The 16308-nt window shown below is 46.5% G+C and overlaps 1 protein-coding gene across 1 annotated transcript in view; it reads left to right on the forward strand.

The window, feature by feature from the left end:
- The first annotated feature begins 673 nt into the window (after window positions 1–673).
- SLIT1 (slit guidance ligand 1) overlaps window positions 674–16308 on the forward strand; it is a 789534-nt gene continuing 773899 nt past the window's right edge. Inside the window, exon 1 of the mRNA XM_085606416.1 lies at window positions 674–1276. Coding sequence (XP_085462542.1) covers window positions 1083–1276 — 194 coding nt within the window. The 5' untranslated portion in view covers window positions 674–1082. The remainder of the gene's footprint in view (window positions 1277–16308) is intronic.

Raw genomic sequence — 16308 nt, forward strand, 5'->3', positions numbered from 1 at the left:
ATGAAAAGCCTGCGTGATTCTGCCAAGAGCCATAGTGCCACTACAGTGGCTAGCTGGAAAGTCTGCAGCCCAGCAGCAGGGTGTAACGGGGAGCCGTTTCCCCTCGCGTTTCATTCTCAGTTTTTCTGAATGGACCTTTTATCCTTGGGGTCTTTTCACTTCTCAGTTGAAGGGGCCAGCCAGATGCGACTCCGACTCTGCAGCAGCCTGTTATCCTGCTATTTTGGAGAAAACCAGAGCGCGGGAGGAGGTAGAGGCCCGGTAGTGGCATTGTATGACTAGAGATGTACACTCTGGAGTCCAGGGACCATGAGCAAAGTTTGACCTGTTCGTGCAATAAACGACTGAGTGCGTCCGCACGAGTGTGCTTTTAGCGTGGGGCAGTATTTCCAAGATCAGAGGCGAGGGCATGGCTGGGGGCAGACACGCGCCTTACTACTTTTAATAAGGTGTGGAGATGGGTACGTGCCTGCGCCACCCAAGGGGCTTGCTGTCTGTCCCCACAACTGCGCGCGCCCTGCCTTCCGCCCCTCCGGCGCGGAAGGTACTGCTCTGAAACTGCGGGCTCCCCTCCAGCCCGAGCGGGGCTCTGGAGGCGGGAGGAGGGGTCGAGGGAGGAGCCAGGGCTGATATGTGTGTCTTTGGATTGATGGATGACTGCCGTTATGTGCCCCTGTGTGCGCGTATCAGCGCCCTCTCTCTCATTTATGCATCTCCCGGGCTATCAGTTGAGTCACTGAGACTGAAAGCCAGAGAGGAAGGGGAGACCCGGCCAGGCGCAGGGAGCTCACTAGAGGGAGAACTCCAGCCACAGAGAGGAGCCGAGAGCAAGAGTTAAAAGCCAGCGCCGAGGAGAATTACAGAGGTGCAGCTTGCGTTGTGGGGATACAGTATTTGAGCACCAGAAGAGACGCCAGGCTGTGCTCCGTTCTCCTCTACTTTGCTTATTTATTTCTGTTATTCTTTCTGCATCTGCCTGCTGCTGTTTGCCCGGGGATTGCCAGAGCCTCGGAGCACAGCCCGGAACCCCTGGAGGACAGCGTGTGATGACACAGGGCTCCCTTGCCTAGCTCGGAAGCAGCATGGCTCTGAGGAGCGGGCGCGCCGGCTCCGTGGGGCTGAGGGCAGCGCTCTGGCTGCTGCTCTGGAGTGCGGCGTGCCAGCTGCGTGCCCAGGGCTGCCCGGCTCTGTGTACCTGCAGCGGGACCACGGTGGACTGCCACGGATTGGGACTCAAGGCCGTGCCCAAGAACATCCCCAGGAGCACGGAGAGGCTGTGAGTATATATACATACCCTAGTGCAATGCTCTTTGATACACCTGCCCGGGGGGCAGCGGCCAGCCCGCCCCGCAGCGCAACAACCCGCGAAAAGTCATTGCATGCCCACAACACGTAGCGCGTGCCTTCAGGTCTTAGCCTCGCGTGTGTGTGTGTGTTCCCATTTCTAAAACACACTGTGGCTGGTTTTATTGCACGTTTTATCTGTAACTGTGTGCAATAGGCTAGTTTTCATTGTTCGTGATTGGCATGACTGTGCACCTATGTGTGGAGCTGGCTTCTTTTTGTTTTTTTGGTATTTTTGCTTTCTTATAATAAAGGTGCCCAGCACTTGTCTCTTGGTGACTGCCTCTCTTGTTCATCCCGACAAATAGACAGACAGATGCTCCCAGCATCTCTCCATCCCGCTACCACATTACGTGCGCTGCACTGGCAGTGTGGCAGATCTTGGCACAGCGGTGGCAGGGGGTGTGGTGGTGATGAATGAAGCACGCGCGGAGGGGCGAATACAAGACGTGTTTCTCTCTCACTCCATGACACATTAAAAATTCGTTTATATATTAGGGCCTCTTGGGTGCGCGGAACATATTTCAGTCTCAAAACAGACAATGTGCCTTTTTGTGCTGTACCCCGGAGAACGGCGACGCTCTTTGTCTGCGCCCCCGGCAGAAGAGCATTTTGGGGTGTCGTGCAGTCATTAGAGCGCCAACAAGAAGTTTGAGGCGAGAGGCGGCTGCAGGGGTGAAATAGGAACATCTGCTCACCTCAAAATCAGGCGCCCTCATCCAAAAGCAATTAAAATGCAGAGTAAATCTCGTCCCCTGCAGACGGGGGAAATAAAAGAAGTCGGAGCAATGGCGTGAAACAAATGGCAAATTCAAATCAATTCCTCGGGGAACATCTTTTAAACTGGGAGACATTGGACTGCTTAACTGCCTGTTCAGGGGATGCATTAATTCAAAGTATTCCAGCTATCCATTGATAGTTTTGGGGTATTAATGTTACATTTCAGCGATCCAAGTTCCAGTCCTGCATAATATACGAAAGTGTTTATTAACAATTCCCATATATTTATGGGACTGCAGATATATACGGCACTGCTGAAGTGGAAGTCAGTAACATGTTTATTGCACCGGAGCATAAGACATGGGAGATCTTGCCGACCTGGGTTATGCAAGCTCGGTTTATATTATTTAGGGTATTGCCTAGTGGCTAAATTGCTGTATAGCACCAGGTTGTGAATCCCAGCGCACCCACTTAATTGCATCTTCTGATCTTCGGTATATCGTTTAACCTCCTTCCCATATTTGTCGAAATTGGAATTCCTTACAAAGTGACTAAATGCGAGCACGGAGAGCTATTGACTTTTAATTACTTCTAAATCATCAAAACCAGCATTGGGAAACAAACCATATATTTATAGCAGTGAGGGAGGGGGACGGAAGTGCTACTTGTCAATCGATTTGCATTGGGGTAAAGGACATTTTATCAGAGGGGTTTCAGCAAATAAAGAATGTGTTATTGTACTTTGGTCTTCATTTGAATTAAATATATTTTAGGGTGGGAATAGTAAAAAAATGATAATAGCACACATGCTGTATAAAAAAGAAGGCCACGTCCCATTAAGTATAGGTTTTGGCGTCTGTGCGATGTACCACGTGAGTGGCATCCCCTGCATTGCAGAGGTACCTTAATGGCATGTTTAAGAAATCGGCCTAAATATCGGTTAATGTATGGACACCTTACCACCAGGCTCATTATCTCATCTCTCCTAGAACCTTCTGCCCCACTGGATGCTTATTATTCTGGGGTTGAGGAGAGACTCTCCCTTCGACCAGTGAGTGCTACTTATGATACAACGTTTCCAGGAGCTGAAAGACTTCTGGGAACTTTAGGAGTGGATGTAGTGCTGACGAAAAATGGCAGATTGAAGGGCCTGGAAATGGAAGTTCGCAACGTTGCGAATTCCGCGAAATTCGCGTACTGCAGAACCGTGCGCCTTTAAACTGCTCGACAACTTCAGTGCTTTTTTTGCGGACAGGCCATTCTCACCGGTTGCTATGACTCCCGTGTTGACCTCAGGAACCGTTATTTGCTCGGCAGTGGAGTGGCACAAAATAAGCGGGCTCCGAACCCTAAATATGTTGCGAGGCGTCCCAGATATCCACAAAACAAGGCATATCATATCCCCTTAGATATAGGAGCGCCCTCGCCTACTCCAACAGTTCAAATGAGTGTGGTTCTGATTGTTGTCAGGGTCTGCGGCCTCGGTGTTAATGACAATGAATGCCCCCCACCCCCTTAGAATCAGTGCTCGATGGGCTCATCCTGCACTGGCAGACCCAGCTCCCTCTTGCCCTTTCACGTGCAGTGTCCAGCCCTCTGCCTGACTGAGCGCAGCAGGGTCCACCGGAAGCCGCGGGGTAGGGCCCGTTTGAACTTGGGTGAGTGGTGGGCAGGTTGTTTCCGAACCTTAAACCCATGGAAAGTAGCCAGAAGCATTTTGGGACCGATTAACAACGGTGCAGTTCTAGAAACATAAACAACCCAGGAAGTTATGCGTGTGCACGTGTAGTCCAAGACATTTTACGTATTTATCCTTCGCACGAATACACGTGTCCCAATGCTTGTCAGCACCTCTTTGCTTTTCATATACATAGGTGGTTTGTGCCTGTTTTCCCAATCTCAGCTTTGCGTGTTGTCTTCCACAGGATCATTACACAAAGCCGGTTGTAGAAAAAAACAACACATTCAGCATACATAAACTATAACTTGCTTTATTATAAATGGTTTGCACGTCCGCCTCCCTTCTCGCACATATCTTGTACATACAACTTAAACTGGTAGACTCCAACGCCTGCTCGGTTTTACTTACGCAAATCGAGGTCAGCGTGGCAAGAAACTGTTCAGATACGAGAAACTACTGCATGTTCTAACCCGTGCCGGTGACCCAAAATCACTTTGTGGGCGTTCACCACGGCACGTGGGACACGCATCTGTCACTGTCCCGGAAATACAAACGTTACCCCAACCTTTTTGAAAAGTACTCACGTTTATTTGACGCATACTTTGCAATCGTCACGTAGCTGTGTATATTGTACCTTTTGAATGCCATGCACCATACACATGCACATATTACAAAGTTCCACATGTAAGTTGTCTAAAGGGCATGCCTCTAGTGGTCATGTGTAGCTGAAATAGCTGATTCTGTGACTTCTAGACACGTTCGTGCCTCGCGCCTTACGTGCTGACATTGAAGAGGACTCTTTAGGAATGTAGGCCACAATGATAGGCACCTGCCTTTCGGCAATTGAGTTATTTGGAGTTGTCCGTTCCACTGACAGAAAAAAAGGTGCCCGCGCGTGTTCTAGCAGTGTCAGTGCGCTGCCATGAACAGCGTCTGAACGGTAAATGTGTACGGCCAGTTTTGCTCACAGTGTCTGAAGGGTAATTGGGTAAGGGCATTAAAAAAATAGAGTCATTACAGGCATTTAGACTTTTTGCAGGTGCTCCTAAGATTTCGCTGTTAAAGGGGTTGACGTCTGAGGCAAGGGAAGATGACATTATTTGTCCAGTATCTCACAAATGTATCAACGTTAAGCAGCGCTTATGAGACTAAAGTTTCACTTCAAGGTGCGAGGTTTGTTTTTTACAGAGATGAGTACTGGAATGAGAAAGTCCAATTGGTTTATTGCATTGGAACTTGTAAATACCTCACTAGGGTACGCCCGGGTGTATTGAGCAGTGCCATGGACAGTGCCAGAGGAGTGAGGGATTCCAGTGGGTGTGCCGAGATTATACCCGAGTCTTCGTCTCACAGCCGACGAGTGACGGTCCTAATTGTTATTAGGGGTGGGCGGAATTTGCGATGACTTTCGCAAATTATCGAGAAAATGTTAAAAATCTCCGCAAACATGCGGAAATATCGCGAAGATGCAGATGTTTTTTTCCCGCCCGTTCGCGGTATTTTCTGCGTGATCGCGGCTCGCCAACTTACCCATGCGGTTGCTCGGGGGCACGGCCATCTTGTTTTCACTCTTCTCGCGGTGCATGATCGCGAGAAGAAAGACGTGATCGCTCGACCAATGACATTACTGCGGGCGCGAACTGTCGCGAGACAGCGCAAATGGCTACCAACAATCCAACATCTCGTGGAGAACGCGACCGGATCGGGAAAGCTTGTCGGCGAAAGCGGGGATTCAGGTAAGGCGATCGCGCGCGCGCGAGAATGTATTATTTTACAGCGTGAGCAAGAAACAAATTATCGCTAAGCTGCGGAATGTGGAAATTTTGACATTTTCGCGCTCTCCGCGGAACGCGAAAATGTCAAATTATCACAATTTCCACGAGCGGAACGGAAATTTAGCCCAGAAGTAATTGTTATGGTGCGCCCTTCCGTACTAGTTGGTTCTGGGGGGTTGGCGCTGCATTACTCTATTTAGTCACTACTGTGCCTCCCGCCCGCCCAGTCTGTGTAGCTCTTCTACATATTTAGTTTTTTTTTTATATATGGGGTTTCGTACTTTTCTTAACATTCCATTCACAGGTATATGCTCTCGCTATCTTAAATAATGTCAGCACTAGACTTCGTTACTGAAACTTTAACTCACTGTGTTTATACCAACCTGAGAAAGGTTCTCTATTAACGTTTCTCCTCACTCTTATGGAATCCATAGACTGTCCTACCCTCGCTGATATCTTCTGATGTAGCTACCTCTGCTCTACCCATCAGATTCTCTATTTAACCCGCTTCATCCAAGACAGTGCCCTGCAATCCTCAATGCCTCTCGCGCGACAACTGAGGCCCGTTGCGTGCGCAACCACACACACACACGCACACACACGTGTATGAGAGGCTGCCTCCTAATACGTAGAGGTTCCTTTCACTTTTGGGTGGTCTCTCACACCGCTCTGCTCCACTTAACATTTGTTAAAGAATATCTTGGTCCTGTTAGCACCCAAATAAATATATTTTCCAATTTTCAGTACGAGCTGATTCTAGGCGGAACACATTAGATGGACAGGTAAGCACACCGTCCGCGAAACCCCCCCTGTAAAAGGATTTGAGTAGTGGATTATACGAGGCCAGGGCTATCGCCACTAGAAGGATGTATGCACGAGGCACAATGCTGGCAGCAGAGGTCCCGGAAGTCACGTGCAGCTCCGACGCTGCGTCACCGGCGTGTTATGTGATACCTGGTAAGCGACACCACTTGGCAGTGTTTTGGTTAATCCCGAAGAGAATTCCTCCTCAGTGTGGAAAGAGCAGACCTTGGAGGCGGACGGCTTCTTGGCGGCTCAGAACAGAAGTGCTTACTTAAGAAACAAGCTGAGAATGGGAGGATTAGCTCTGGAGGAAGATAACGATCTACATATGGTGATGGCGCTTATTATAGCTGCCTTCCTTCACTGTCCTAAGCAGGAACCCCAGTGTTAAGATATGAAGAAGGAGGAACACAAAATAAAAATAAAAACTTATTCTGTAAAACGAATATCTAAAATCGCCTGCAGTCAACACTTGCTGATAAGGTATAGCTAACCAGTTTGCAAACAAGTTGCAACATTTGAATTGAGGCATGACATTTCCATTTTGAGCATTGTAAGTGCTAATGTGCCCGACATCACATGTTTGAGCATGCAGCCAACAAGCTAGCTCATCCGGTTAACACGCCTTTTCTATACACAAATACCCGTGGGCCCCACATTTCAGTCAAGGAAGGCTAGTCTGTGCCTTTCCGTACTTTTGTGCCCCAGTGTACAACAGGAGTACATTTGAGTTGGTGAATAATATCTTAGTTTAGCTCCCAGATAGTTCACTAGGCTAAAACTATAGAACAAGCATTGGAAAATCCAATAGGTCTCACAAGCATTGGAAAATCCAATAGGTCTCGCCTATGCAAGATCTGTTGACTTTGTCAATATGTTTTAGCCTCGTTGAATGCCAGCGTGGCTGCTATTCAGCATGGCTAAAAGTTAGTGATGCAGAGGAGAGTGGTGTGGAGTGTCGTAGAGTGGAATATTGAAGAATAGAGTGTTGTGGAGTGGTAGAGAGTTGTGTATTGAAATGGCATAGTGTGGAGTCGCGTAAAGTGGCATACGCCGGAGTGGCATAGAGTGGTGTAGAGTGCAGTAAGCATAGAGTAGAGTGGCATAGAGTGGCATAGAGTGGTGTGGAGTGGTGTTAAGTTGAGTGATGCAGAGGGCAGTGGTGCAGAGTAGAGTTGAGTGCAGTGGCATAGAGTGGTACAGAATAGAATAGCATAGAGTGGAGTAGTGCAGATTAGAGTGGTGTAAAGTTCAGTTGCAGAGAGTGTAGTGTGGCAGAGTAGAGTGCAGTAGCGTGGAGTGCGGTGACAGAGTGCAGTTGTGTAGAGTGCATTTACATAGGGCACAGTGATTAAGAGCAGAGTGACGTAGAGTACAATGACATTGAGTGGAGTGGCATAGAGTGATGTAGAGTGCAGTGGTGTTGAGTAGATTGTTTCAGAGTAGAGTGAAGTGGCATAGAGTAGAGTGGTGCAGGGTAGAGTGCAGTTGCATAGAGTAGCATAGAGTGTAATGGCATTGAGTAAAGTGGTGTAAAATGCAGTGACACAGAGTAGATTAGAGTGGCGTACAGTGGATTGGCGCAGAGTGCAGGGTCATAGAGTTAAGTGTTCCGGAGTAAAGTGCATTGGTGTAGAGTGTATTGGCATAGAGTGCAGCAGTATTGCAGAGTGGTGTAGAGTACAGTGGCGTGGAGTGGAGATGTGCATAGTAGATTAGTGTGGCCTAGCCTGGAGTGGTGTAGAGTGTGGTGGCGAAGAGTTCAGTGATATAGAGTAGAGTGGTACAGGGAAGAGTAGAGAGGTATAGAGTGCAGTGGTATAGAATGCAGTGGTGTAGAGTGGAGTGGTGCAGACTGCAGTGGCGTGGAGTTGTGCAGAGTAGAGTGCAGTGGAGTGGTGCAGAGTAGAGTCGAGTGGCGTAGACTGGAGTATTCATGGCGTGGTAGCACAGTGCCTTTACAGACAACACATTTTCAATTGAAATGACTACTGCATTTGCACAGACATACAGTTTTACTAATACAACTATACAGTGCACAGACAAACACGTGTGGAAATTGCATAACCTAGTGTAATGATTTATTTTGATCATATTAAAGTATTTGTTTCCAACACACTTCAGAAATAACAAAAATCATGCTTTATTTGTGTTCCTAATTCAGATATATTCTGAAATACTTACATAGTTTATTTAAATGTTGTCATGTGCTAGAAAAAAACTCTTTCCTACCCCCAGTGTCCAGCAAGATTGTCACATAATTCCTCCCACTTTGAAGTCAGAGAAAGAAAAGTTAACAAGTGCCATCAGAAGACAGCACCTGACATCTGTCTTAAGTGTTTGAATGCACAGCAAATGTGGTGAGATAAGAACAGGATTTACAGGCCTGTTAACAGGAAAAGAGCGGTCAGAAGGATACTGAAAATGAGTTTTGGGCAAGGGAAGGTATGAACTCAAGCTGGACAGCCTAAACCAATAAAGCCAGCAAATGGAAAGCAATAAAACGTAAATTACAAACCACAAAGCCAATGGCAAGCAATGGGCAGAATTCATTCCTATGTCAACTTTCTAAATGTCCCCAAGATGTCTTTAGCAAACCAGAAAGCTGTGACCTAAAAAGTCATTATTAGCCTTCAGATGACCTGCACCAGGCACTCATGTTGTTGAGTGGCACAGTGCAAAAAGTCCTGGACTCTAATCCAGGCCACTTGATTTAACCAAACATTGTTCAACTCTGGACAACTTGCTCTCTCTGGCCCTCAGTGTCTTTACTTGCCAAATTGGATGGGAGCGTATGAAGAGAATAGTCACTAAAATTAGATGCTAAAAAGCATGGAAGTGAATTTTCAGTTTTTGTCGTTCATCAACAGAAATCTCTTCACTCAGCTTTCTTTAAAGACAATAGAACCTCAAATCCTCAATAATCGCCCCCAAAGAAGTATTTGCAAAGCCAATAGGCCTGGCCGTTTTGCTCTGCCATGGCATACCTATTGGGTTTCCTGATGCTGCTCAAGATTTGCAAGAACAAAAGAAATGGTTATTGCTGATGCTGAACAGCATCTTCAAAAATGTTTAATAATAGTGCATTGATGCCTAGGCATGCATGGGTCATCACACATGCAGGCTTATTCCTGATGTTAGGCAACCCCTGCATTTTCACCCATGTGTAATGATGTGACAACCATTTTGTTTTTTGCTTTAACTTACCATTTCAAGATTGTGGATACCCATGTTTAAGCACTAAATTAAAAACAACACAAAAGTGCGCCAAAGCACATTTGTTTTAGAAATTAGCAACCCTGGAACACATTGCAGCTCCATGCCTTCAAAGACAAGGAAAACAAGCATTTGCAATGCAATCGGTCTCGCCTTTGGGACCTTATATGTATTTAGCTATGCAGCACATTTGCCGGGGTGCTGAAACGTCTACTATTTTTTAACATGGAAGGAAAATAAGCACCAAACTGCGTGACACGCCAGGTATGGGAACACATGGAGAGAAATATTGCCTTTCAGCAGGTAAGAAGGATGTGCACAGCCTCAGGCGGTAGCGGAAGGAACCAGGGGTAAGAGAAGGCCAAGGGAGGATGTTTGCATACGACGTGTGCTTGTATCTCCTGTGAACTGGTGGTGCTTTGACTGTGTATACAGGGTTCATCAGTGTACAGCAGAATTCTGTACCCCTGTGTACAGGGGGAGGCTCTGAGTACACGCGCTCCAAGAGTCCGTATCTATGTGCACTGTAAGAGCCGCTTTGTACAAATTTGATTTGAGTACCTCTGTGCACAGTGAGTGAATGCACCCAGTATGTGCCTGCATTCATTCCTATGTACACCAAGGGTCTGTGTTGCGTGTGTGCCCGTGGCTCTTATTTCTGCGCCTATGTCTGCGTGCAGTGAGTGACTGCATCTTAAAGTACAGTGAATGTCTGTGTATTTTTGGGGAACAACCTGCACCTCCGTGTACAGTGAACAGGGCTTGTACCTCTGGGTTCATGTGTGTCCTCTTCATTGTGTAAAATGATCGCCCTGTAAAGCCCACCTCTACTTCCATTTTCTCGAGTATCGCGAACGATTGTGTACATATGTGGCACTCCCTCTGTGTCAGTCAGTGTCAGTCAGTCAGTGTCAGTCAGTGTCAGTCAGTCAGTGTCAGTCAGTCAGTGTCAGTATCAGTCAGTCAGTGTCAGTCAGTCAGTGTCAGTATCAGTCAGTCAGTGTCAGTCAGTCAGTGTCAGTCAGTCAGTGTCAGTCATTGTCAGTCAGTGCCAGTCAGTGTCAGTCAATGTCAGTCAATGTCAGTCAATGTCAGTCAGTGTCAGTCAGTCAGTGTCAGTCAGTGTCAATCAGTTTCAGTCAGTCAGTCAGTCAGTGTCAGTCAGTCAGTGTCAATCAGTAGTGTCAGTCAGTGTCAGTCAGTCAGTGTCAGTCAGTGACCGTCAGTGTCAGTTAGTCAGTGTCAGTCAGTGTCAGTGAGTCAGTGTCAGTCAGTCAGTCAGTGTCAGTCAGTCAGTCAGTGTCAGTCTGTCAGTCAGTGTCAGTCAGTGTCAATCAGTAGTGTCTGTCAGTCAATGTCAGTCAGTGTCAGTCAGTCAGTGTCAGCCAGTGTCAGTCAGTGTCAGTCAGTCAGTGTCAATCAGTTTCAGTCAGTCAGTCAGTGTCAGTCATTCAGTGTCAATCAGCAGTGTCTGTCAGTCAGTGTCAGTCAGTCAGTGTCAGTCAGTGTCAGTCAGTCATTGTCAGTCAGAGTCAGTCAGTGTCAGTCAGTCAGTGTCCGTGTCAGTCAGTGTCAGTCAGTCAGTCAGTGTCAGTCAGTCAGTCAGTGTCAGTCAGTCAGTGTCCGTGTCAGTCAGTGTCAGTCAGTCAGTGTCAGTCAGTCAGTGTCAGTCAGTCAGTGTCAGTGTCAGTCAGTCAGTGTCAATCAGTAGTGTCTGCCAGTCAGTCAGTGTCAATCAGTGTCAGTCAGTGTCAGTCAGTCAGTGTCAATCAGTAGTGTCTGTCAGTCAGTCAGTGTCAGTCAGTCAGTGTCAGTGAGTCAGTGTCAGTCAGTCAGTGTCAGTGTCAGTCAGTCAGTCAGTGTCAGTCAGTCAGTGTCAGTCAGTCAGTCTGTCAGCCAGTGTCGGTCAGTCAGTGTCAGTAAGTGTCCGTCAGTCAGTGTCCGTCAGTGTCAGTCAGTGTCAGTCAGTGTCAATCAGTAGTGTCTGTTAGTGTTAGTCAGTCAGTGTCAATCAGTAGTGTCAATCAGTAGTGTCTGTCAGTCAGTGTCAGTCAGTCAGTGTCAGTCAGTCAGTGTCAGTCAATCAGTGTCAGTCAGTCAGTCAGTGCCAGTCAGTCAGTGTCAGTCAGAGTCAGTCAGTAAGTCAGAGTCAGTCAGTGTCAGTTAGTATGTTAAAAGACTGCGCAGAACTACAAAAATGGTGAGCTGGTGCCCGGCTGTAGGCTACGTCCGGAGCATGAAACATCCGAAGTCCATGATGATGATAAAAATAATAATTCACCCCATTAAAATTAGTATTAATAACAGTAAGAATAATCGTTATTATTATTAATAATGATAGTAATAATTCAGGACAATATCTGTATAATTATTTTCTATTATTGTTTGCATCATTATTATCGGTTATTATTATTATGCCAGCAACATAGTTATTAATAATGAACTTCCACTCAGCGACTTTGTCCAGCTTGAACAAGTGTAACAAAAATGGCGCCCGCAGGGCAGAGGTCAGTGCCGACACAGCCTGCCCCGCGCCGATCTCAACGTTCGGTGGGCGGTCCTACCCTGGTAAAAGAAGGTTGTGGCCCCTGCTCTCCTGGTGGGCCGGCTACCCATAGATAGGTTAGTATTTATCTCATCAGCAGTGCTAATGGGTAGGGAAAAGCCCTGCAAAAAGGATACTTGTAGAGAAAAACAAATCTGCAAAGTTGTACAGACTTACTGAAACATTGTGTTATGTTAACCAAGATCTGTGTAGCGCACTGATGACTTTCACATGGCCTGCAGCTTCTTTGATTCCGGGTCACCCTTTACGGTTCTGGAAATCTCTTTAAACGGCGTCAAGGTGCTCTGTTGTCAATGAATTCCTTATGACTGGCCTCTTTGCCATGACATTATTGGCACACATTTATGACCTCTTGGCATTCTCAGCAGAGAGGCCAAGGAATGAATGGGCATGGCAGTTCAGAGAGAGGAGAAGGCTTATAATGTTGCACTTGCTGGCAGTTTGAGTAAATGGTACTGTTGTGGAACACTTTACGTTTCAATGCTCACATACTAGTGCCTTCATTAGGGCATGTTCCCTGAGGCCTTTTGTTTTTCAATATTTGCTGAGTTGTCAACTAAAGCATAATAATTTAAACGGGCAGGAATAAATAAACTGTTCCCACGGCCCCTCCCAATCTTCGTTTACTTTTCAACTGTGTCGGTTCCCCTTCTCTCTCAGCCTTGATGCCCACATTTGACGTCACTCCTGTCAGACAGCTGTGCCTACATCTGCATTCCTTCTCTCGTCACAGCGTACCAAGACGGTCTTAAACGAGGAACACGTGTGGGTACAAAAAACCGTGACTGTGTTTGATTTTGAGTATGACAGACTTGAAAGAAAAAACGCTCGTACTTTATCATTATGAGCATCAACTTTCAAGGAACGGTCTATGGAAAAAATTCCATTACGACAATAGACAATCACAAATTGAAGAAAATAAAAAAGTGCGTACTACCCAATGAGGGAGAGAGTGTCACGCCGCTGGTAAAAGATCAAATCCCGGTGGGCGTGGCCAAAAGGAGACAACGCGGCAACCAGGAGGGACTAAGAAGCCTCCTTTACAATCAGCAGCCAGCGTTTTGCATTGAAGATGACGCTGGCCAATTAAAAAGATGGGCAGGGCTTCAACTCTGCCTCCGAGAGCTCCGGAATCTGTATTGATTCCAAGAAGCTCCCGAATGCCGAGAGCAGCGCATGCGCTGCTTTCGACAGCAGAGACCTAAAAAGTAGGGGTGGGCGGAATTTGCGTAATCGAGTAACGCAAATCTCCGCGAAACGGTAAAAATCTCCGCGAACATGCAGAAATTCCGCGAACACGCGGAATTGCTTGTTCGCGATGCTTTTTTCCTGTTCACAGTTGCTGTTTGCGTGCTCGGGGAGAAATATCTCGCGAACACGCAATTTGAGAACGCGAACAAGAAAAAATTTCGCGAAGCCGCGGAAAGCAGAATTTTGGGCAATTTCGCGTTCTCCGCGGAACGCGAAATTACCGAAATTCCGCAAATTCCGCGAGCGGAACGGAATTTACCGCCCAGGCCTACTAAAAAGAACAAGATGTGGAGGGGCGAGCAATGGTGCAGTGCAAAACAAATAAACAATAAAACCTAGTGAGACGTAGATGGGCAAGGGGAGCAATGCATGAGTTAGGAGAAGGTGAAAAGGTGTGATAATTTTTCTGACCAACCTCTGAGCCATAAAAGCCTGTTTGCATCTTTCTGGCACACCGTAGGCCAAAAACAGACACATAGTGGAGCCAAGACACATGGCATGATTCTTCAATTAGCAAAATAGCAGAGTGGGTTGGTGTAAATCTGTCACATAACTTTGCGTGATCTGCTGCACATCACGTTGAAATCCTGTTTAGGACAACCCAGCCCCTTCCTCCTCTACCATTCAAGAGAGTAACTTAAAAATAGTGGAATTAAAAAGCCTTCCAACCTAAAGAAGAACAAATTAGCGCCGTTACGCTGTGTGACATTGACCTATATCCAGTCTTCAAGACAATAGAGAGGTTAGCAGAGGAGGAAAAGTAAGTATAAGGAGGTGTAGCAAGAACATTAACCCAGTGGAGAAGATGTCCAGTGCCTGGGATTCAAGGAACTTCGGTTCTAACCCTGACTTTCCCACTTTGCCAAAAGCTCTGTAAGGCTGTGCAGATCAGCATAAACGTGCTGTGTAAGGCTGTGCAGCTCAGCATGAAAGTGATTCCCAAAGATGTTTGTGTAAGTGTTTGTGACTTACTTGTGACTTACTTCTGGACTACTCCTGAATTCCCAAGAGTAAATTACATCTATTTTTTTAAACAAATTGTATGGTTTGGGCCCTAATCTCTGTACCTCAATTCCAACAATTGCTTGATTGGGATCTTTGGGTATCATGTTACTCATTAATATTTTGTGCCGCACAATAAACAATCATTCCATTTCATCTGAACGTGTGCAGTGTTGATGCGGTCTGGGGTGTTGCTCCATAGAAGTTCACTCTTCACCAGCTCTGCATGAGAACATTCCTTGGGGTTGTGCATCTCAGTCTCATGGTTCTTGAATCATAGAAAAGTGGCTCTCCTTATTTCGAGGACCTGTTATGTGAAATTTTCCACTAGCAGAATTGGGTAAATCTACTTTGTAAAGTGTTTGCTGGTCATGTTCTACAGAGTGGGACAAGTACATTTAGGTCCAAATTTAGACTGAAAAATATCAAATCAAATCTTGCACAAGGACAAAATACACAATTTACATGTTGCTCCACTTATCAAAATTGATGGACCTCATTCGGAGGTATTAGTACCTTGACATATATCTCAGTATGTAAGCAATTAGAATTGCTACACTTTTCCAGTGTTTCATTTAGCCATGTTGCAAGTACATTCTGCTTTGGTTTATATTATCATAAATAAAATGATGGGGGTTGCTGTGTACAAATAGTAGTGGCCTTCCCTACAGTTTTGCAAACATTAGACCCGAATCGTTCCTGGTGAGGATTAGACAGAGGTGATATGACATGTTTCCGAGTTCTCCTAAAAACAGGAGATAAGGTCTAAACAGCCCTGGGTGCAAGCTCTGAGAGGGCTCTGCCTTCTCATCTGGCCCTTCAAATATTTTGTGAATTAACTATTGCATACATTATTAAATGACAAATTAAGAATTGTATGCCTCTGTATGGCAGTGGTGACCTGGACGGGCCAACATTGAACGTCAGCAGTACTTTGGGCAAAACCTATCTGCCCCTGTATTGCATTGGTGCAAATTTGCATAAAACTGTATGTAATGTTGCATATATGTTGAAGAGTACCTGAAACAGAAAAGAGAACCATTATGCATAGCGTTCTTCATTTTCTACAAGAGTGATGCACCCAGCTGTCTTTTATAAATTGGTTAACATTACTTTGGGGTTTTCAGCAAAGCACAGTGCAGAGACTAGGAAATGGACTAATATCAGACATTAATGAACACTATGAGCCAAGAATCAGGCACATTGAAAGCAAATTAAGTTTAACCAAGATAGCACAATAGCTTGATGTGCCAAAGTTTTTGACACAGGGGACATCTCTGTGTATCACAATTTGTCGACTAATTTAGTTATATGAGTATCATTGACTCATTAACATGATTTAGGGCCTGAGTCTGAGTTTGGTGGTGTGAGAAAGGACCCCCATGCCAGGCCACGCCACCGCCCTGATACTACACCGCCAAGACTCACTGCAACCTGCCCTCCAGATTACGAGTTCCCTCGTTGTCTGGCGGGAGGGCGGCACAGCGGTCCCATGCAATGGGAGCACCTAAAGCTGTTCCTGCAAGTCATAGACTGTGTGATCCACGCCGTGCAGGAAAGGGGGTGCATGCAGACAGGGGGTGCACAACATATGCCCTACTGCATACATCTCCCTGCACGGGGCAACCTTTGTTTCCCCACCACCAGCCTTTTCATGGCGGGCTCACTGCCATAAAAAGGCTGGCGGTGGGGAAAGTCGTAATATGCTTGGCGGTGTCCCAGCGGCACCACCAAGCATATTGCTTCCCATATTGCTTCCACAGACCACTGCAAGATCTCCATGCAGCGGTCACCTGGAGGTCTGACTGCTGTACTCGTAATACAGCGGTTGGACTATTGCAGCGGTCCCTGACTGCCACCACACCTCTACCGCGAGTTTGGCAGTCCTATGGACCGATAAACTCGTAATCGACCTCTAACAGTGCCAAAGAATACCGAAGCTCCGTAGC

This window comes from Triturus cristatus, chromosome 1_2 (genome assembly GCF_964204655.1).
Source record: "Triturus cristatus chromosome 1_2, aTriCri1.1, whole genome shotgun sequence".
Classification (NCBI taxonomy): Eukaryota; Metazoa; Chordata; class Amphibia; order Caudata; family Salamandridae; genus Triturus; species Triturus cristatus.